Here is a 21,396-nt window from a genome sequence, read left to right on the forward strand (position 1 = left end):
GGTAATATATTTATTGTGGAGACTCTATCTATCTATCTATCTATCTATCTATCTATCTATCTATCTATCATTTATCATCCTCTACGTAGCAGCCATCATGAAATCTCTTCCTCTTGCCCCACACCCATCCACCCATCACTCTCTCCCTGGCAGAGGGAAACATTGCAGTTAGATGCTTTTGCATCATTCTGGTTTCGTTATGCGTGTGCAAACAAATCAGACTACAAATCCTTACGTGCTATTCTCTTAACACAGATGGTTGTATATTATACTCACTGCTCTGCACTTTGCTTTTTAATTTTTCTCCCCCTCCAACTTTTACTAAGATATTGACATACAGCACGGTATAAATTTAAAATGTACAGCATGATGACTTGAGTTACAAACTGCAAAGTGATTATCCTAAGTTTAGTTAACATCCATCTCTCATATAGATACAAAATACAAAAAAAAAAAAGACAGAAAAAATGTTTTTTCCTTGTGATGAGAACTCTTAGGAGCTACTGTCATAACAACTTCCAAACATACCATACGGCCATGTTTTCTATAGTCATCATGTAGTGCGTTACATCCTCAGTACTTACCTTTTCTCAGTTAATAATATAACTTGGAAATTGTTTCGTATCACAGAGCAGTCCTCATTCTTCAGAGCTGCATAGCGGCCCGTTGTGTGGATGGACTGCTGTTTATGTAACCCGCCCTCTGTTGGTGGACACGTGGGTTGTTCCGTACCCTTGATACTTCAAGCTGAGTGCAGTGAATCACTTCATTACATATGTCATTCTGCACGTATGCAAGTATTCCTGTACGATGAATGTCTAGAGGTAGAACTGGTAGGTTAAAGGGTTTTTACACTTGCAATTTGGATGGATAGTGGCCAGTTGCCCTCTAGAGGGTTGAGATATTTTTTTCTTCCGCCAGCACAATATGAGAAAGGAGTCTCCCCATAGCCTTGCCACCAGAGGGCTGTCGGATTTTAGAGTTTCATGAATCTGATGGGTGACAAATGGTGTCTTGGTTTTATTTGTGTTTCTTTTCTTATGAGGGAGGTTGAGTATCTTTCCATGTGTTCAACCCTTGGAACTTCCATTTACCCTCTGCCCGTGAAATTGTCGGTCTCTTTTCTTTCCTTACTCCTTTCTTTGCTGACACAAGGGGCAAATCCTGGCACCCATCCTTGCCTCCAAGCTTTGCCTGGGCTATTCTCACAGGGAGGCGGGGAGGGTGGGGACAGGGGCTGACTTTGGGTGGATCAGGGGTGGAGACAAAGTCCTGACCTTCATGGAAGCTGTACCCTCATTTAATGGAAGAATGGAAGCCCCTGATCAGATGTTCATTAAGTGAGATAATGCACATAAATGCTTGGCACAGTGCAGGGCCCACAGTAAACGCTCTGAGAAAGGCTGTAGGACATGCAAACCTACCAGGATCTATGTATCTGAAATAGATTACCTGCTGTCCCTGTGCAGGGACGTGATTCCCCGGAGCTGGCTATGGGGTGTGGCACCTCCCAGGGCATTCTTAGCACATGTAGAGCACACAAGTCACTGGTTTGGATTTGGATTCCACCTCTGCCAGTTTTCTTGATTGTGGAAAGCCCAGTCTTAAGAGCAGGGCTGATCTGAGGCAGACTGTGGCTTATGGGGTTTTTGTGTTCGCTGCATTCTTCTCTCATTCTCAGATGCTGGTGCCTGGCCCTCAAGCCCTGGCCCTCTAGCTCCCCTTTCCCCTTCTCCTCCACTTCCTTCCCCCATCTTCAATCTCTTAGGGCTCACGGTGTTCCAAAAGGGCAGGTGGTCTGGGCTGACTGGTAGAGGTTAGTGTGTTTAGCTGTAGGACCCCTGGGAAAGCCAGTCTAGACTCAGGGCCCCCACACTAAGGTCATGGACATATGGGAGTTGGGGCAGGAGGATTTCCAGTCAAAGGTGGGAGATAAGGGTAGAAGGGCTGTGGAATTCAGGCAATCTGTCACCCCACCCCCACCCCATCCGCGCACTCTCTTGCTACCCCACCCCATACTCTCCAGCTCTGGATCTGATTTACCATTGAGCTTTGTCTCTGCAAATTCCTTGTGTCTGAGCCTTTAAGGTCCCTAGGATCTTCTGCCCAGCCTGAAGGGTGGCCAACATGGTAGAGAGCAGCCCTGGCTGGTGAGGTGGCCTCCCAAGGAGATCATAGTTCCCTTGGAGCTCCATCCACCTGTCCTCTTTGTCTTCTAGCTCTGCAGCAAGATCCTGGAGAAGACAGCCAACCCTCAGTGGAACCAGAGCATCACCCTGCCTGCCATGGTAAGCCTTGCCTCCTCGGGCCCATCCCAGCAGACCCTGGGCTCCTGGCCTCCCTAGCATCCTGCTTATATCCTGGACTTCTCCTTCTCCTCCACTTCCTCCTCCTCCTCCTCCTCCTCCTCCTCCTCCTCCTCCTCCTTCTTCTTCTTCTTCTTCTTCTTCTTCTTCTTCTTCTTCTTCTTCTTCTTCGTCTGCTTCTGCTGCTGCTTCTACTTCTTCTATTTCTTCTTCTTCTGCTTCTCCTCCTCCTTCTCCTTCTTCTTATATGTTTATTTATTTATTTTTGAGAGACAGAGAGAGAGTGAAAGCAGGGGAGGGGCAGAAGGAGAGGGAGAGTGAGAATCCCAAGCAGGTTCCATGCCCAGCGCAGAGCCCTACGCGGGGCTTGATCTCACAACTGTGAGATCATGACCTGAGTGGAAATCAAGAGTCAGATGCTTAACTGATTGAACCACCCAGATGCCCACCCCCTTTTATAAAAAATATTTTATTTTTAAGTAATCTCTATACCCAACATGGGGCTTGAACTCACAACCCCGAGATCAAGAGTTGCATGCTCTACTGACTGAACTAGCCAGGCTCCCCTGTACTTACCCTTCTTTAAAAGGATCCCACTCCACCATGTCTCTCTTCCCTCCTCAGTTTCCCTCTATGTGTGAAAAAATGAGGATTCGCGTCATAGACTGGTGAGTGCTGAGTCTTGGAGTCTTTGGGGTGACTATTGTCAGGGTTCACTGGGTCCTTCAGTTTTCCTCAGTTGAGAACACATAGTGGGAGAGTCTTTTTCAGGTAAGGGAGTTTCCTCTGCTGGGAGGCCAGAGAAGGAGAGGTCGTGGGCTGTTCTTGGGAAGCTTACTCACAGCCCTACTCCAAGGTACAGAGGGCAGCCAGGTAGAGCAGAGAGATCTCCAGAAGCCTGAGATCCCCTAGGGCAGGGGGTTATCAGGAAGACTTCCTGGAGGAGGTAGGATTTTGATAAGTCCAGGGTGAAGGCATTCCAGTGCAAAGAGGATAATAAGCAAAGGCAAGGAAGCTGGAAAGAGTAGGGTTTCTGGGAGGATGGGCTGTGACCCGGCTCCCCCCCCCCCCCCCCCCACCCCATGCCCGCTGTGGGCTGTTAATGTGGAATGAGCACTTACTGTGTGCCAGGTCCTGTGCCCAGCAAGTATTTTACATGCGTGACATCATGTGATCCTCAGCTCGATTCCTGGTTACTTTATAGATGAGGGGGTGATCTATCTAAAGTGACAGCTGGGAAGCAGCTGAGGCTGGGATCGAACCCAAGCCTGCTGTTCCCAAAGCCTGTGTTCTTAACCACTGGGCTCTCTGCTTCCCACTGTGTTAAGGTGATCTCTGTCACACCTGGAGGGCTATTAGGGGTCCACATGCATGAGCTCTGGGACCTTCCAGACATGAGGCTTTCCAAAAAGAGAGTTGTCCTCTTTCTGCCCCCAAAAAGTCTTGGCCGTGCGGTTCCCAGCGTGTTCTCCTTTGGTCTCAGGCCATGGTACCCCCAGCCAGGAGGGTAATGAGAGACCAGGGAAAACCCCCAGGCCACAGAACCATTAAAGTGTGCGCCAGTTCCCTAGGCCTAGAGAAAACAGCTTGTGGGAATTAGAGAGGAAAGCAGCAGCCAGGAGGGCCAGGAGGGAGAGGCCTCTAGGGCCCTGACCGCAGGTATGTTCCGTGGGCAAGCGGTCTTGGGGAGAGATGTGCTTCATGTCCCCAGAACCACCTCTGTATCTCCGCTCACAATGTGTGTGCGCACCTGAGTGTGTTGTGGTGACAGGGGCTGATTGGCTGTACGTGTCTGTGTGTGTCTGTGCCTGTGGACTCTTGTGTGCATGTGCGCATGGGTGTGGTTGTGTTGTGTGTGGTGGGTGGGCCTTGCCGGGGTCCGTGTGAGCTGTGTCGAAGGCATCAGCATACTGTACAATCCAAACACATTACGGAATCCGGTGGTTGCATCTCTGGTTTGGGTTGAAGCGGCATTTTTTATTGTGAGTCTATTTTCAGACTTGCTGTATTTTCCAAAAGCAACCCCAAGCCCCAAAACCCAACTCTTGGCCAGAAAGTGTTCTGCTGCTGCAAGTTCCTGTCCAGAAAAGTGATTTCTTCCCAGAAAACTCAGATAAACTTTTGTTATCACCTGAGCCCTGGAAATATGATATGGTCCACATGGCCTTTTCCTTGTAACTTAATCTTCTGTTTAATCCTTTCATGTTTTCTTTTTTGTTAAAGAACAAAAATTCAAGAAGTTCCTTCTACCCCATAAAAACGGAATCTGTCTCCATTCTCACACAGTTCAGATAAGACCAGAGGTCAGAAATTTCATTCTCCTAAGTGCTGGTCTTTTCCAGGGGCCAGTCATGAAGGCAGTTGCCAGTTATCTGCTGTTGATGATCTCACTGTAAGATGTGTCAGGAAGTTCTTACTTCCCAGGGCTTATCACCATCCTTCATCAGGAAAAATGATGAAGATCTCTGCTGACAATCCATTCTTGTTGGTTAGTCCCCACCCGGGTGGAAAACTTTAAAATCAAAGCTTAATCACCAATCTGGGAAGTGCAAAGAGGAAGGAAAGGAGCAGTAGAGATCAGGTATCTGATGGGTATAGCATTGAAAAGAGAAATAGAATAATAGCCTTGCCCAAGCGTGTCTTTCACAGTGGGGCTTGGGTGTGTCATTTTCTGAAGCTGCCTATGGCCTAGGTACCCATAGGAGGGAGAGAGAGCCTACAGGGCTCCAAGGAACATGGATCCCGGGAAATTTCAGGAAGGAGATAGGTCTTGCCCAGTCCAGCATTTCTCAACTTAGCACTATGGCGTTTTGGGCCAAAAAATTCCTTACTGGACAAGACTGTCCTATGCATTGTAAGGTGTTTGGTGGCAACCATGGCATCTCTCTCTTGCTCCCTGTCCCCATTCAAAACTATCTCCAGACCTTGCTAAATGTCCCTGGGGGTCGAAATCACTGGATTGAGGACTCTTGGTCTAGCCTGACAAGGATTGCAGTGGGTGACTGCAATCAAAGCTCTGCTTGCCATGTCAGGTGTATCTGGCTCAAATCCTAGTTTTGCCATGTTGGCAACCTCAGTTTCCTCATTGAGATCCTCATGAGTACTTGCCTCATGGGACTGAGTGAGGGTTCGAGCTAATTCATATGACGATGTTAGCACAATGTTTGACTTTCAGTAGGTGCTTGATAAATGCCAGCTATTCTCTATGTTATTGTCAAGGGGGCAGGGGTGGGACCCAGAGGGAGGGTCTGCATGGGATGTTGTTGGCTAATGGACTTGTTATAGTCAGTCTGCTCAAACTCCTACCTGTAGTCCCCCATGCTGGTTAGGGAAGGGAGAAGCCTTCCTCCGAGGAAGCAGGACAGGGACAGGCTCCCGTGCATGTACCATGGCAGGAGCACTGGATCAGGAGTCAGGACACCAGGGTTTCAGTTCTGGCTCTGCCCCTCCCTCCCAGGCTGACCTTGGGCAAGGACCTTCCACCTCTGAGCCTCAATTTTCTCATCTGTGCAATGGAGAGGATAATAAACGTACTAGTTCTTCAAGGCTGTTGAGAGGATCCTTTGAGATAAAGGAGGTTGAAAGTGCCTCGTCACATATAAAGTCAGATACAAAAAGTAATCCTGCATGAGCTAATATAAGCTAATTTAATATAAGCTAATATAAACTAATTTAAGACTGTGGCCTTGGAGATAGCTTCTTCTTGGGATGTCCCATTTTCTCCTGGCCTGGATATTTCCTGAGCTTCTAGAACCTTGCTCAACCTGGGTCTGGGGGTCTGGTTCCCAGAGCAGCCTCCTGCTCTGGCCTCTTTCCTTTCAACCTGCAGATGTCTCCCCAGACATCCAGGCTGGCAGCCCAGTGTTGGTTGGCTGATGGGATGCTGGTGGTTGGCCAGATGGACTAGTTCCCTCAGAGGAGTCTTGAGCAACACTTCCTTTCCAGTCTCTTCTTCCCTAGGATTACCAGGCCTCAGTAACATACCCAGTATGAAGACTGAGACCCATAAAGATGTATAACCCTCTCCTTCTTGGGTGGGCTGTGGCGTGCAGTCCCCCTCCTGTGTTCAGGCCCTCTCTGCCCTCTTATTCTAGGGACCGCCTCACCCACAATGACATCGTGGCCACCACCTACCTGAGTATGTCGAAAATCTCTGCCCCTGGAGGAGAAATAGAAGGTAAGTTTCCCTCCCTTGTTCTGTCCTCTGGTCCTCCACACTCTCCCCTGATCTACCCCTACCTGTCTTATACCTGTAGTTTTGAGAGTGCAGAAAAGGGAATATTAATTATAAGGCCTTTGCAGCCCATTTGTCATGAAGAAGGGCTGTGGCCAATGAGAAAGATGGCTTTACAGACACTAAGGATTCTCTACACCTCGGCGGGTGGGATACACCACTGAATGGTATAGAGAGGATAATTCCCTCCTGCCGATAACATGGGTGGCTGTGGCCATTCTGTGCATCAGGTTCTGTGTTGGCCAACTGTGTTCTAGGAGTTTCTATTTCGAAATAGCTTTCATTGGTCAGTGAAAAAGTAGGCCATGATCATTTTGTAAAATTTAAAAAATAATTAATGAAGAAGAATATAAAATTTGCCCATAAAATTACCCATATGCTTACCCCCCAGATAAAAGCTAATTATTAATATTCTGGGAGTTTTTTTTGTGTGTGTATGCATATGTACATGAATGTGTCTGTATGTATACCCAGGTATGTGTGCATTAAAAACTGTTTTGAAACAACTATTTTGAAAACTGCTTTTTGTCACTTGGCAATATAACATAGATGTTTATTCATGTTATTAAATATTATACAATAGCATTTTAAATGAATACCCATTTTCCACTGTGTGAATGTATCTTAATTCACATTAACTAGTTAATGATGAATATTCAGGTTTTCTAATTTTTCTACATTATAAAAAACTAATTTTATATTGAATATTTTTGTAGATGAATCTTTTATACAATTCATGATTTTTTTTGGATGAATACCTAGAAGTGGAATTGCTGTATCAAAGGATTTGTAAATTTTTTGAAAAGCTTATTTATTTATTATTTGAGAGAGAGAGTGTGTGTGTGTGAGCAGGGGAGGGATAGAGAGAGAGGGAGGGAGACAGAGAGAGAGAGAAAGAGAGAAAGAGAGAGAGAAAGAGAGAGAGAGAGAGAGAGAGAGAGAGAATCCCAAGCAGGCTCCATGCTGTCAGCACAGAGCCCGACACGGGGCTCAATCACACGAACTGTGAGATCATGACCTGAGCCAAAATCAAGAGTTGGACCCTTAACCAGCTGAGCCACCCAGGTGTCCCAGGATTTGTACATTTTAAAGCTATTTGTATATATCAAAATTGCCCTTCAAAAGACTGAACTAATGTACCCTCTAATCACTCACATAAGCTTATTTTGCTCTACTTTCGCCAACACAGGATAAAATAATGTTAAAAAAGAACTTTGTTAATTGATGGCTGAATTTCATTGTTGTCTTAATCTTCATTTCATCAATAGATTGTTAAGTTGATGAATGCAAGTTTAGAAATATTTTAATAGTTGTTTTATATTTACATATTACTTATGTATTTATTATGTATTTTATTCTATTATAAATTGCCTATTCATTGTCTTGGTTCATATTTCTGATAGTATGTTTGTTTTTTTCTCACTGTTTTGTAAGAGTTCTGTATATATATGGATGTTAACTTTTCCCCTGTTGTATATGTGGTAAATAATTCTTGTCTGTTTTATTTTACCATGTAATAGAATTTGATGTGTAGATATTTAAAATTCTTATGTAGCTAAATCTGTTAACCTTTTCCTTAGCAAATAAGGCAAGGATCTAACATTACTTATTTCACAGTTGTTCTTTGGTAATACCAACACTGTATATTAAATAATTTTTTCTCTATATTTTGAAATGCCACCTTTATCCACTACCAAATTCTTAAATGTGTTCTTGGGCCTGTTTCTTGATTTTCTATTATCTTTAATTGGTATGTCTGCTTGTTATTTCTTAGGTTTTGGTATCTGGGTTATGCTGGCTCTATAAAATTAATTGGAAAGATTTAAAGTCTTTTCTAACATCTGGAGAAGTTTATATAACATAAGAATATAGTCTTTTGAGGGTTTGAAAGAATTCACCCATAAAACCAGATGGGCTAGGTGCCCTTTTTGAGTGGGTATAGTACTAGCTCTTTAAAAACTTTTCAGTTTCTCCTGTGACCATTGTTATTTTTAGCTTGTTACTTTTACTATAGTCAATTTTGATAATTTTTTTCCATAGAAAAGTGTTCACTATGTCGAACTCTTCTAATTTATTTACATAGTGTTGTATAGAGCAATCTTTTATAATTTAAACAATTCTCTCTACCAATGGTGTTTTCCCTTTTCTTATTTCTAATGTTATGTGTTTGAGTTTTCTTTCTTTTTTTCTTGGTTAGCTTTGTTGCAAGTCCCCTACCCCCGAACTTTGTTTCAAAGAATCAACTTTTGGATTTATTTATCAATTCTAATGTTTTTTCTTAATTTTCTAATTTTTTCTTTTTAAATTTTGTCTTCTCTCATCTTTTTACTCTTTAACTCTCTTCAGCTTATTTTGTTGTTTCCTTTTAAAACTTTCTAATTAACTTCTTGTGCTTATTTTCAAAATCTCTTATCTACATAATGATATGGTTTTTGTCCCATATGTCATGCTTAGGAAGGCCTTCAGCAAACCCCAAGGTTATATTTAACTCTATTTCTAATTTTTTTTTACATTTAAATATTTAGTCTATTTTGCATTTATTCAGGTGCACTTTCTGAGAGCAGCCTGATTTGATTTTTCTAACTAGATGCTGCTTGTAGGAACACATCTTTTTTTCTTACAGTTAAGTTACTTTGATCTAGCCAAGTGCAGGACTCTTTTCAGTGAATTTTATCTGAGTCGTGGTGAATTCTTAAATCTGAGTTGAAGAGGAATTTATTCTAACATTGGAACAGGAGCAGCTGAAAGCAGGGTGGGGTAGGGAATAAGAGCAGGAACTCTGGAACCAGGCAGCTTGGGTCCCAATTCTGCTTCTTTGTAGCTGAGTGAGTCCCTCCTCCCCTCTCGCCAGGCCGGGCCTCATAAGGCTGTTGTAAAGATCCAGTGAGATTATAAATGTAACATTCTTAGAGTGTCTGGTACGCATGAAAACCTAAAGTAAAGTAACTTTGCTGTGTAGTATCATTATTATTGGCTTTCTGCATCACTAATCTGATCTTTCTCCCCTGTACCAGCTCTCCTTACTGCTTTCCACGTAGTTTAAAATTGGCCATCGCATTTTGAGTTTTCTTGTCCCGCCTCCGTTCCCCACTGTCATTCCTTTTATATTTTTCATTTTCTTTTTGGTCGGTTCTCTCCCAAAAGTTTTGTTTTGCTTCACAACACCTATGTCTTCTTGCACTCTGTTGAGAATTCCAAATCATTTCTGGAGACCTTCAGGTGAATGCTGTCTGGAAACTTACAGATGCTGCTTCTCTACCTTGGTCAGCACTCTGTGATTCTTCCTTTCTCCTTTATTCACTCTCTGGCAAGACCTGGTCAGTGCTGGTGCCTTTCTACAGACAGGGTGCATTGTTCTCTGTCCATTCACCTTGACAAATCTTTACCTGGAGCACAGGTTAATGTGTCCAGTTTCTGGAAGATTCCATCTGGTACTCTTAAAGTTGAGCAATCCCTTTCTTCTACATTCTCTGAAACATTAAAAAAAATCACCTTTTAATTATAGAAAATTCAAACACACATGAAACTAAAGAATTGTGCAGTGAAATTCCAGGTGTCCTCAGGTAGCTTTAATATCCAATTGCTCTCTGCCATTCTGATTTCATCATTGGTACTTTTAATCGGTGGAACACATAAAAACTGCCATCCATAAGACACTGCTGTGAGGGCCCTTCCCGCTCCAGCCCCCTACCCCCACTGACTGTGGAAACAATCATCCCACTTCTCTGATGCTGTTCAGATAATTTTTGAGAATGGCTATTTTGGATGTGCAGGTAGAAAGATTTGAGGGTCAGTGCATCATGAGGGTGGGGTGGAAAGGAGGGCATTCTGGACCCCTTGCAGATCGAAACTCCTGGTATGGAAGGAATCTTCTCCAGTTTTCTGATTGGTGCTGTCTCTGGCTTTAGAATCCAGGGGCAGACCCTCGTAGAAGCACAAAATGACCTTCTGACTGTTTCCTGATGGCTACTATTTCATGAGGCTACACCTGTGCCTGCTATTAGCTGCCCGAGGGAGAGTTTAGATCCCTCTCCGCCCAATCAGTCTTCATTTCTGTTGGTGATGTTGGCCTTGATCTTTTTCAGGGTCACTATGAAGGTTTTAAAGGGAATGTGAGAAAGAGGTTTACTTGGCCACTAGATGGCGCCCAGGTCATGGGCAACCCTGCATGGGTCAGGGAGGCATTCCAAGGTGGGTTCAATCCTCTCCCGCAGATTGTTTTGGGAGTAAATGAGACTCTTCTTGCAACTAGCTAACCAGTTTTAAATGCGTTATTAAATAGCTTGATCTCTGAAACAATACAAGAGTTTAACTTACTGCTCAAAATAGAGCTGTTCTTCACAACTGCTCCAATGTCCCTTCTGGCAGAGGTGCGTCACTGAGACCCTGAAAGTTCGTATTTGCCTTGCTCCCCGCCCAGCTTCTCCCATTTGTCCTGAGGCCATCTCAGAACGTGTCACTCCAGTTTTCCTTTCAGTTGCTTGTGTTCTTTCTTCCCTTTAGGGGGTTCTATCACATCTGGGCGGTGCTCCACGCTGTTTTCTCACTGCTCTCAATACCCCCACGAAACCAAACTGTAAAAACGCGTTGTTTCTCCATATTCCTCTGCCCTCGTGGTTCACCAGATTATCTGGCACAACCAGGAGTTTTTGTTTTCATGTTTTTGTTTTTATTTCCAGTGAGGACAGGACCTAACACTAGCCTCTTAAGCACTGCTGCCCACAAGTTTGCCTGGGCACACTTAAGTATTCCTTGGACCCTGTGCTCCAAAGCATTTAGTAAAAATTTTGTTTTCTAAAAAGGAGTGATTTCCTTAGAAGCTGCAGTTCTTCTTCTTCTTCTTTTTTTTTTAAGAAGCTGCAGCTCTTTCGAAAGGTAACGGGCACATGAGGCCCGTGAAACTGACACAGACTCTTTTATAATTTTAAACGTACGAAAATCATCCTACATCGATGGCACTTGGGTCCTACAGTTTTTTCCACAGCTAAGAAATCCATAGAGTTTTTTGTTTTTGTTTTTGTTTTTTTCCTTTGGTCTCTGGAGCACAGATGATGATTTCCCAGCAGTTCTCGGCTTCTCCTCCTGTCTGGCACGGGCTGGTGTCAGGCAGCCAAACCGTGGGCGTGGGAGATTGCTGAGAGAAGGAGCTGGCGGGGCTGGTGGCAGGTAATGGCCTCGGCTTCTCCAGAAGAAGACGTGGGTGTCCCAGGGCACAGCTGTGCTGTGTGGCTCACCAGGCCGGGAGGGCCTGTCCTTGGTCTTCCCCCAGGTGAGGGAGCTGGGCTGCGTGGCTCAGGCCGCCAAACTGGGAGTGTTTGGGGCTTCTACAGCCACGGTTCCCTGGGCTCAGGGAAAACACGGCAAAATCCTTGGATTTTGGCAGAAGGGTGATGAGGACTAAATAGAAGCCTTGTCTTAGGTAGCTTCGCTGGTCACTCTGCCCTTGACTTTATGAGTTGCCTGCAGACGCAGAGGAGAGAACCTGGGATAGGTCTCCTTGGCACCTGGAGACCTAGGATTCTGCCCCCAAATTAAGAATTGTTAGTCTAAATTGTCAGCAGGGCCATGTCTTTTTTTTTATTTTTTATTTTTTATTTTTTTTATTTTTTAATATATGAAATTTACTGTCAAATTGGTTTCCATACAACACCCAGTGCTCATCCCAAAAGGTGAGCAGGGCCATGTCTTACTAGGTGCCCAGCACTGTGCCTGATGAGGTTTGTTGAATGAACGAACGAACGAATGAAGAGATGAAGGAATTAATGAAGGGTGCCATTGGGAAATAGGCTTCTCGGCAGCCACCGCTTGGTCCTCCTGGACACCAGAGGCATGTGTTGGTCAGATGGCTGGTTGGGATAGGGGGACCTCGGTGTCTAGGTGGGGCACCGGTTTACAGCCAGGATTCAGAGTCAGTCTGTGGATGTGAAGTGGAGTTTGCCCCTGCAAGAAGCACATGGCAGTCAGAACCATGACCTCGGCCCTCATTAGCCTGAGATAACTGGCCGGGTCTGTTTGTAATCATTTGAAAAGAGCTTAAAATGGAATCTGTTTCCTTCCGGTGGGTCCTGGCCGCGGCTCTCCTCGGGGCTGCAGCTGTACCCATGTGGGTCCTCTCCCTGTTGCTAAAAGCTCCCCTAAGACCAGAGGTCTGGCTCCTCCATGGAGGAAGACCTCTTCCTGTGGATATGGAAATGGCTGTGAATGATGGTTTCTGCAGCCCTCACTTCTGCCAGCCGGCATTCCTAGCTGAGGCCCGGCTGTAGAGAGCTGCGGGGCTGGGTCCCAGGGGCTCACCCTCCTGCTGCCTTCTGCACCAGTGGCTCAGCCTTGTCCTCGTATCTGGACTTCCATGCTCCCCTTCTCTCTTGTCTTCACTCTTTCTCTGCTTCTATTCAGTCTTGCTTCATGATATTTTGCTCAACTCTTGGCTCTTAACTATAGCCACGAAGCTGTGGGAAAATAGGCATAGATATATATTTTAGAAGGAGACAAGTAGGCAAAGATGACCAACAAATGAAAATAATCAAAGATTTTACCACCATATCACACGCTTGGTCATGCCCCCAGACCTGGTTATGCTTAGCTAGTTGGAGGAGGAAACAGGGAGGGTCAGAGGGCAGGAAGAGGCTAAAATCAGAGAGGACCATGGAAGGAGACTGAAGGGTGCCCACTCCCTTGGGGGTGTCTTATATCTACCTCAGAAGTGAGTGACAGATTCTAAGAGCCCAGAAGGGTGCTAGAACATCTCCTTCCTTGCTTCTCTCATTTCTGGAGACCCCTTACCAGAATACAGGGGCATGTCCCAGGGTGTAGAACCTTCAGCTGATGGGCAGGGCCTGGCACTGTGCTTCACTTGGAGTGGTGGGAGCCGGAAGCAAGATGCCAGTGCCTGCAGTTGTGAAAATGCAACATGGTGCTCTTGCTGGCAATACTGAAAATGGCCACTAGATGGAGATGTCGTACCTTGAAATGCCATTGCTCAGGGACCTTGCTCCCAATTGTTAACCTGCCTGTTAGGTGGAGTGCTGGGTATGCCTCACTGCCTTTCATGTTCCCCCCACCTTTCTTTGTGTCTGTGCTTTCTTTCTCTCACTTATTTGGCTATAATACAGGGGGGAAAAAAAGCACAATTTCTTTTCTGTGTTGTTACTTGAACGTATTGAGTCAAGTTTCGGGTCCCATTTTCAACTGGCAAACAGAACACTCAGACATAGGTAGGCAGACACTGGTGGGGAGGGACCTGGAGGCTCATCTTGCTGCTGGGGGCTGTGTCTGGCTGGGGGTGGTGGTGCAGTAATGACTTAATTTGTGATAAATTCACAGGTGGGAGGGGGTTGGGGCCTTGGGCCACATCTATTTCCCACACAGGAGCCGTCTTTCCATCTGTCTGTCTGCCAGCTCTCCATCCACATGCCTGTTCATGTAACCAATCCTCCCAGTCATGTCCATCTTAACCCCTTTTCCATTTCTTTACGCTTCAGAAGAGCCTGCAGGTGTGGTCAAGCCTTCTCCAGCCATGGACCGTATGTGCTTTCCTGGGGATGGCAAGGGGGTGGGCTGCGGGTTTTTAGCTGGAGGCCAGAGGGTGCTGGTTGCTGGGGATTATTTGATTTGCTTGAGATGGGACTGAGGTACACCACCACGGTCCCTGAGCTTACCTTTGGCTGTTACTTCTGTACCGCGGTTGAATATGAAAATCGCTTGGAATGCTTTAAAGACAATTCCCCATGCAACCCCTTCCTGAATCTGCTAGGCTCCAGCTCAGGCTCAAATGAGTCCACTCTTGCAGGCAGGGAGGGGGTGGGGCAGGGCCCTGGGCAAGGCATCTTGGGGACCAGGAGGAGGCCAGGGTAAGTGGAAAACTCTTGAAGTTGGAGTTTACAGGGTAAATCATAATGGAGATGATTAGTACAAATAATTAGTAAAGCTCAAGTTAGTTTCCTTAGCCTGGGCCTCCACCTCTGTCCCAAATGCCAGAGCCCTGTCTGTGCTGGGGACTGGAGGGAGAATGGTGACAGGCGCACGGCAGCTGGCTCTGTGGGGAGGCATGCTCCTGCACTCAAGCTCTGTCCCTGCCCACCCCACTTTACCCCAGGGTCTTGGCACTCAGTGGGACTTGGGCTTCACAGCTCCTGTCCTTAGGTCTGGCTCAAGCATTTTCTTGCTGAAGCCATTTATTTTGTACCTTCCTTGCCCCATCCTTGCTCATAAGGATTGGGTCATCCCAGATGACTCCTGCTCACAGGCCCACTTCCCATTGTTGGCATTCTGGAAACAGCCTCTCCCCCCTTGTTTTAGAAGAGACACCTTGGCTTTTCCGGGTTCTCAGAATATTGTCCAGTGACGTCCTGTCCTGGGAAACTTGACCGTTGACTGGAAAATCATGCCATAACAACAGAGAGCCTCTGAGGAGACAGTGATGTAGAGAAAAGGTTTCCCTCATCACTGGTGGGATTCTCCTTTGCACTGTCCTCCAACCTGTTCCACTGAAAGGTGGTTCTTTGTACAATGTGGGGAGGAAGACAGAATGCTGGAGTGAGTCAGAGCTGTTGGGTGATCTGTCTCGACTTCGTAATGACGTGGTGGGTATGGGGGACACATGCCAGAGGAGTGCCCTGTGGATTGGGACATCTAGCCAGGTTCCCCCCCACCTCCAGCTTCCTGGGTGATGGCTTCTCTGGTCACTAGACTCTTGGGCCTCCTTTATGTGTCCCCACACTCCTGTGAAAGAGGGAGTGGGGATGCAGGCTGGGGTGTGGCCTGAGAGGGGCAGGACAGCGGAGGGCCCTGGGCCCCAGCTTTGCGTGCTGGCTTTGGGGTTAGACCAAAGTGCATGGGATTTGAGGTTAGACCATTCTGGGCTGTGCCACTTTGTAGTGATGTGTTCCTTTGCATCTCTGAGCCTCAGTTTCCTCATCTGTAAAATGAGATAATAAAAGTAATAACCATCTCCACATCTCAGCATAGTGGTGAGAATTAAAGGGCCTATGGGAGACAATGGTCAGTGTCATGATTCTTTATACACTTACGGGGGTTGCATCCTCTGCATGTTCAGGGAACTCAGGGCCAGGGATGGGCTCAGGCCTGAGGTTGGCTGGGCTGAGCACTAGAAAGCCACACCGGGCTGGCTCTTCTGATCCTCACCTATGTCTCCCAGTGGACGACCATCTGGGCTTCCTCCCCACCTTTGGGCCCTGCTATGTCAACCTCTATGGCAGCCCCAGGGAGTTCACTGGCTTCCCGGACCCCTACGCAGAACTGAACATGAGCAAGGTGAGCCAGCACCCCCACAAACCCACATCCCCAGGCCTGCATGCGGGGCTCTCCCAGCCTGGGCAGCATCTGCTCCAGTCTGGACTCTAAGAGCCCGATGGGAGCCCAGGGCCAGAGAGCGTCCCCTCAGAGAACCCTCTTTCCACCTGGCCCCCTCCTGGCTTCTACTTCCTTCTTACTCCCCTCCCTTTTGCTTTCCCTTCAGGGCCAGCCTAACAGCCTCCCCTCCCCTGCCACCTTTTTCCTGGTCCCCCTGAGGGACCCAGGCCTTATCTGTCTCAGGTTTCATCCTTCCCTGGCTGGGTTGGAGTCTGGTACTGACCATCTGGGTGGCTTGTCATGTCCCCTGAACTCTCTGGGCCACCGTTTCCTTATCTGCAGAGTGATGGGGGTAGCCCAGGGCCTTCCTGGTTGTCTGGGAGATGAGCCCGGGACAGATCAGGCCCCCTTCCTTCCTCTCCTCCCCTCCACTGCCCCCTTCTCTGCTTCTGGTGACCCAACCTCCCCTCTTAGGGGGAAGGTGTGGCCTACCGAGGTCGGGTTCTGCTGTCCCTGGAGACCAAGCTGGTGGAGCACAGCGAGCAGAAGGTGGAGGACCTCCCTGCGGATGACATCCTTCGGGTGGAGGTGAGGGGTGTGGCTCTGGAAGAAGCGAAGGAGATGGCGACCAAATGGGGCTGGCTTCTATTGTCATGGTGGAGGAGGGCTCAGCTGTACCCACAGTCTGTTCCTTCACCCCTCTGGGCCTCAGTACCTAAGCAGTGAAATGGGAGTAACCCCACAGCTATCCTACCTTCCTGAGGGATATTCAGAGGCTCAAAGAAAATAAATGAAAATATTTTAAAAGTCTAGAGCTTGATGCGAAATGAGAAGTGTGTTTTATAACAATAATGTAAAGATAGCTAACGCTTATTAATCACTCACCGTATGTCAAACGCTACGCTAGTGACATTTGATGGCACTGAGTCCTCCCAGCACCTGTGAAGTGGCTGCTGTTAGTATCTCCATTTTACAGATGAGGAAACTGAGGCTTAAATGTACCAGAGCAACAAGCGGTAGAGCTGAGCCTTGTGTCCAGGAGGCAGCTGTATGGGGTCTGTGTGGTGTTTTAAGCTTTCAGACTCTGTAGTCGGAAAGCGCTGGTTTGAATCCTTCTGTATCAGTTTCCATATCAGTGAAGTTGGGGTAGTGATTATACTTAACCTCATAAGATTGTTGGGAGAATTAAATTAATTCAAGCCTGCATGCAGTGAGCAGTCAATAAGCGTTAGCTATTATTACTATGTACTTAGTTTTTAAATTTTTAAATTTATTTTGAAGGGGAGAGAGAGAGAGAGAGTGTGAACAGGGGAGGGCAGAGAGAGAGGGAGAAAGAGAATCCCAAGCTCTGTCAGTATGGAGCCTGACGCGGGGCTCAGTCTCATGAACCCTGAGATCATGACCTGAGCCGAAATCAAGAGTCAGATGCTCAACTGACTGAGCCACCCAGGCGCCCCTCTATTTACACGATTCAAAAACCCAGTTGTGTAACCATCTTCTCTCTGCCTTCCGTGAAGGGGATTGCAGAGTCATCTTGGGATGTGTGATTGAGTGCCTGCCATGTCCTCAGCCCTGTGCCTGATGCCCAGAGGGGACATTCGTCCCAAACACATGGCAGCTCGTGTGTAATGCAGGGCTGGATGGTGTGGTGGAGACTCTGAGTGGCATGGGCTGGGAGCTCTGGGCAGAGGCATGGTGGTTTAGACCCTTTGGCCCCTTTCGAGTGGCAGATGCAGGCGACCAGGCATCCCTGTGGTGGCGAGGCCACTGCTGCCGGTTTGGATTGAGGAGCAGCATGACCTTGGAGGATCAGACCTTATTAGAGGAACGGGGCCAAATACACAGGCCTGGAATGAGTTTGCTCAGTTAGTAACCAAATCTGGGCACTGTTGCTTAGCTGGACCATTCACCGCCCATCTGTCCAGCCAGGATTTATTGGGCGCCAGTCACGGCCAGGGCCTGCCAGACACGTGATGCCTCCCCACCCCAGTGTCTTCCTTCCTGCTCCTCATGACCCTTCGGCTGCCCTTTCTGTTCCCAGAAGTACCTCCGGAGGCGCAAGTATTCCCTGTTTGCTGCCTTCTACTCGGCCTCCATGCTCCAGGATGTTGATGATGCCATCCAGTTTGAGGTCAGCATTGGGAACTACGGTAACAAGTTCGACACGACCTGCCTGCCGCTGGCCTCCACCACCCAGTACAGCCGGGCGGTCTTTGACGGTGAGGCCAGAGGCTGTGCGCCCGGCTGGGACCCAGACCACAGAGCAGGGGCTGAACCCTCAATACTGTTTCTCACGGAAAGCTGCCGGAGGCCCACGCAAAGGCCCTGGCCCGTGCAAACCTATTTGGGGTGACTCCCAGCTCTGTCCCCCTGTGCTACCCCCCACTCCCCGCTCGCCTCCAGGCGGGTCCCTGTTGCCAGGGCCACAGATGGGGCTCCTAAAACTGGCTGTGGTCAGCATTGATCCTGACCTATGGCAATAGTCAATTTCATGCTGGCTTGGTGTTGAGATTTTGGAAAGCGTGGGTTTCCCAGGGTCCTTCTAACAACCCCTTTGTTTGGATGAGCTAAAGATCCCTAATGAGAGCAGCTGCTGTTGGTTCCGCACACGAAGGGAGCTCAGACTCCTTGTTTGAACCTTGGGGAATATGAACCACATGTGTATGTCCAAGGGAGTCCTCAGGGGGAAGGAGCAGGTGCCTGAATGTGTCCCACCCTGGGTCCCTTTCCTACCCACCCCTGTGCTCCTGGCTCAGTACCAGGCCCTTTGCCTCCTTCCAGGGTGCCACTACTACTATTTGCCCTGGGGCAACGTGAAGCCCGTGGTGGTGCTGTCATCTTACTGGGAGGACATCAGCCACCGGGTCGAGGCTCAGAACCAGCTGCTCAGGATCGCTGACCGGCTGGTGAGTAGAAACTGCCTCACACCTGCACACACCCTTGTGCACGCCCCCTGTCCCCGTGGGGGCCTGTGGATCAGGGAGAGGGGAGTGAGAATGATCTGAGGAGCCCAGACTGAGGTAGGAGATGATGCAGAGAAGGAGCTGAGTGGAGCCACGCTGAAGCAACAGGATGGAGCCTTGCACCCATTCATTCATTCATTCATTCACCAACTGCCTTTGACTTGACCACATGCAGGGCTTTGTGCTGGAGGCTTGCAGCCACAAGGTAGACTTGAACAGGAATGCCTTTGGGAGTCAGTTTAGTGAAGGCAAGCGCAGGTTCACCCCACACCTCTCATACAGAGGTTCCAAACTGAAGTGCAGGTGACACTCTAGGAGAACCACGGGAATGGATGGGGGCTCAGAGGAGGGAAAGGGCCAAGGAGCATTGGGGGGCATTGCAGAGGCCGCGAGGAGATGGGAGGCAGGAGCCCTGTTAGGATGCCATTGAGGTAGTCCGGGAACAGTGACGAGGTGCCAGGCAGGAGGGACCTCAGGAGCAAAGCTGCAGGACTTGGGCTAGAAGGACTTGGTGGCTGGGGACTTGGAAAGGCAGGGAGAAGCAGTGTGTATGAGGTCAGGCAGTGAGTCCTGCTTTGGATGTGACCAGGGGGTCCTCTGGGGGTTTCCCTGTGGATGCTGAGAGCTGAGAGCCTGGCATTTGGCCAGAGAGTGGAGGACATCAAAGTGGACAGAGGCGTAGAGGTCAAGGGCATGCAGCTGGTGATCCTGGTAGTGGCCCCAGGCTGTTTCTGTGCGTGCATGGAGGCTCATCCACAAGGAGGGTGGCCCATGGGAACCTCGGGGAAGCAGGTGCGGCCACACTGCTGGAGCAAGCCGTGGGGCAGCGGGGTGGAGGGAGGGGGTTGCAGAGGCTTGGGCGTGTCTGTGGGTGTGGAGGTGAGCACAGTGAGGAGGATGGGGAGCGGTGTGGGGGGGCAATTGGGGTCTTGAAGGGGCAGGGAGGGGATACAGGCCTATGTGAAGGCATGGTGGCCAGCCTTCCTGAGACTGGCAGCTCTCGGGGAAGGAGGAGACCAGCCAGCGCCCAAGTTCTTCAGGGCTTGGTGTCCATGTTCTACAGGTCCAGACACCTTGGGGGTCAGCTGTTCTCCCACAAGACGCTCCCTGAGGGCCTGGACTGGGTGTCCTTCCCAAGGCCTGTCCTCAGAATGGCATGTGCTCAGGGAGGCTGACAGGTGGGGAGGGGACCTGAGAGGACTCAGGCGTGAGCCCTTGATCTGACAGGTATTCTGTGAGAGGTCTCTGTCTCACAACTCAGGGCTGAGGCCCGTGGAGATGGCTGCAGAAGAACCCCAGGAGGAGACGGATGTGACCTGGGAGGGACTGGGCCGTGAGTTTGGAGAGGGAACTCCCTGCTATTGGAGGTTATCTGAGTGTTCCTGAAGAAAGGACGGGCAGATTGGGAAGGGATGGGCCCTTCCAGGTGGGGACTGGTGTGGACTCAGCAGGTCCCTCGGCTGTGAGTTATCAGACCAGCTTGAGGGGGCCCGGTGAGGAGCCAAATGCAGCAGAGTTCTGTGGGAGCTTGCACACGGCCTCAAGTCCCGTGACCAGGCCGGCGGCTGGGGTCCCAGGCTTGGGAATTTAGATCTGTTTGGTGTGGGGAGCCCCGGAAGGTTCTCGAGGCGAGACAGACTCTGGTTTGTTGGGTCTGGGCTCCGCCTTCTCTGCTCTACCTGTTCTCTCCTTTGGTTCAGGGTGACCGACTCAGATTTCGGTGACGGGGGCCTAGGGGTTGGGGGGTCTGGTGCGTACCTGCCGCCCTGCAGTGCCGCTCCCAACCCTCGCCTGCCTGTTCCGCAGGAAGCTGGCCTGGAGCAAGTCCACTTGGCCCTGAAGGCTCAGTGCAGCCCCGAGGACGTGGACTCCCTGTTGGCTCAGCTGATGGATGAGCTCATCTCCGACTGCAGGTAGGGGGTGCCTGGCACCCACGCGCCCCCCTCCCCTCCTGGCTCAGCCAGGCCCTTTCCCTAGGAGTGTTCGTGTGTGGCAGTGAGTGGCGCGGCACGTCTCCCCAGCCACGCTTGGCCAGCAGTCCAGCCCGTGCTGAGTCCAAAGGTGGTGGAGCCAGCGCGGGGAGTTGAAAAGGTGACATTTAGAGCAGGTCATAAATCTCCCTGCAGCAGCAGCAGCTGCGGGCCTGGGGCGGCCCGGCTCACCTGAATGGGGAGCATTGTGTCTCTGATCCCCGACCTCCTATTTCCCTGATGGAATCTCCAGGAGGAGCTGGCTGGTGGGGGTGACAGTGCCCCTCCTCCCCAAGGCCATGTCGGGGACCCCGGTTTCTATTTAACCTTCTATTGACACGGCTGATCGTCAGCTTCAGGAAAAGAGGGCTCTGGGGGTGATGGAATGTGGGGGTGCTTAGAGGCCCAGCAGAAGGGGAAGCATCTCAGCCTCCCCTCCACTGCTGGGTGATTTGGAGCTCACCACCCACCTGCTCTGAGCCTCCCTTTCCTCATCTTCAACCACATATTAAGAATAACTGCTTATGATAGCATGTAAGCAAAATGCTTGGTCTTTTAGGAAGTATTTGATAAATGGTAGCTATAATTACTATTAAGAAAAAATGTCAGAA

General features: G+C 48.9%; 1 protein-coding gene across 7 annotated transcripts in view; it reads left to right on the plus strand.

The window, feature by feature from the left end:
• Positions 1 to 21,396, plus strand: part of DYSF (dysferlin) — a 224,646-nt gene that overhangs the window by 83,135 nt on the left and 120,115 nt on the right. For 4 of the 7 annotated variants that reach the window (XM_042932650.1, XM_042932654.1, XM_042932649.1 and 1 more), the window contains exons 15-22: positions 2,220 to 2,288; positions 2,931 to 2,974; positions 6,401 to 6,483; positions 15,698 to 15,813; positions 16,327 to 16,440; positions 17,894 to 18,071; positions 18,634 to 18,758; positions 20,622 to 20,728. In XM_042932650.1, coding sequence (XP_042788584.1) covers positions 2,220 to 2,288; positions 2,931 to 2,974; positions 6,401 to 6,483; positions 15,698 to 15,813; positions 16,327 to 16,440; positions 17,894 to 18,071; positions 18,634 to 18,758; positions 20,622 to 20,728 — 836 coding nt within the window. Of the gene's footprint in view, positions 1 to 2,219; positions 2,289 to 2,930; positions 2,975 to 6,400; positions 6,484 to 14,021; positions 14,064 to 15,697; positions 15,814 to 16,326; positions 16,441 to 17,893; positions 18,072 to 18,633; positions 18,759 to 20,621; positions 20,729 to 21,396 lie in introns of all 7 variants that reach the window. The other 3 variants (XM_042932648.1, XM_042932652.1, XM_042932651.1) reach the window with 1 other exon arrangement.

This window comes from Panthera leo, chromosome A3 (assembly GCF_018350215.1).
Source record: "Panthera leo isolate Ple1 chromosome A3, P.leo_Ple1_pat1.1, whole genome shotgun sequence".
Classification (NCBI taxonomy): Eukaryota; Metazoa; Chordata; class Mammalia; order Carnivora; family Felidae; genus Panthera; species Panthera leo.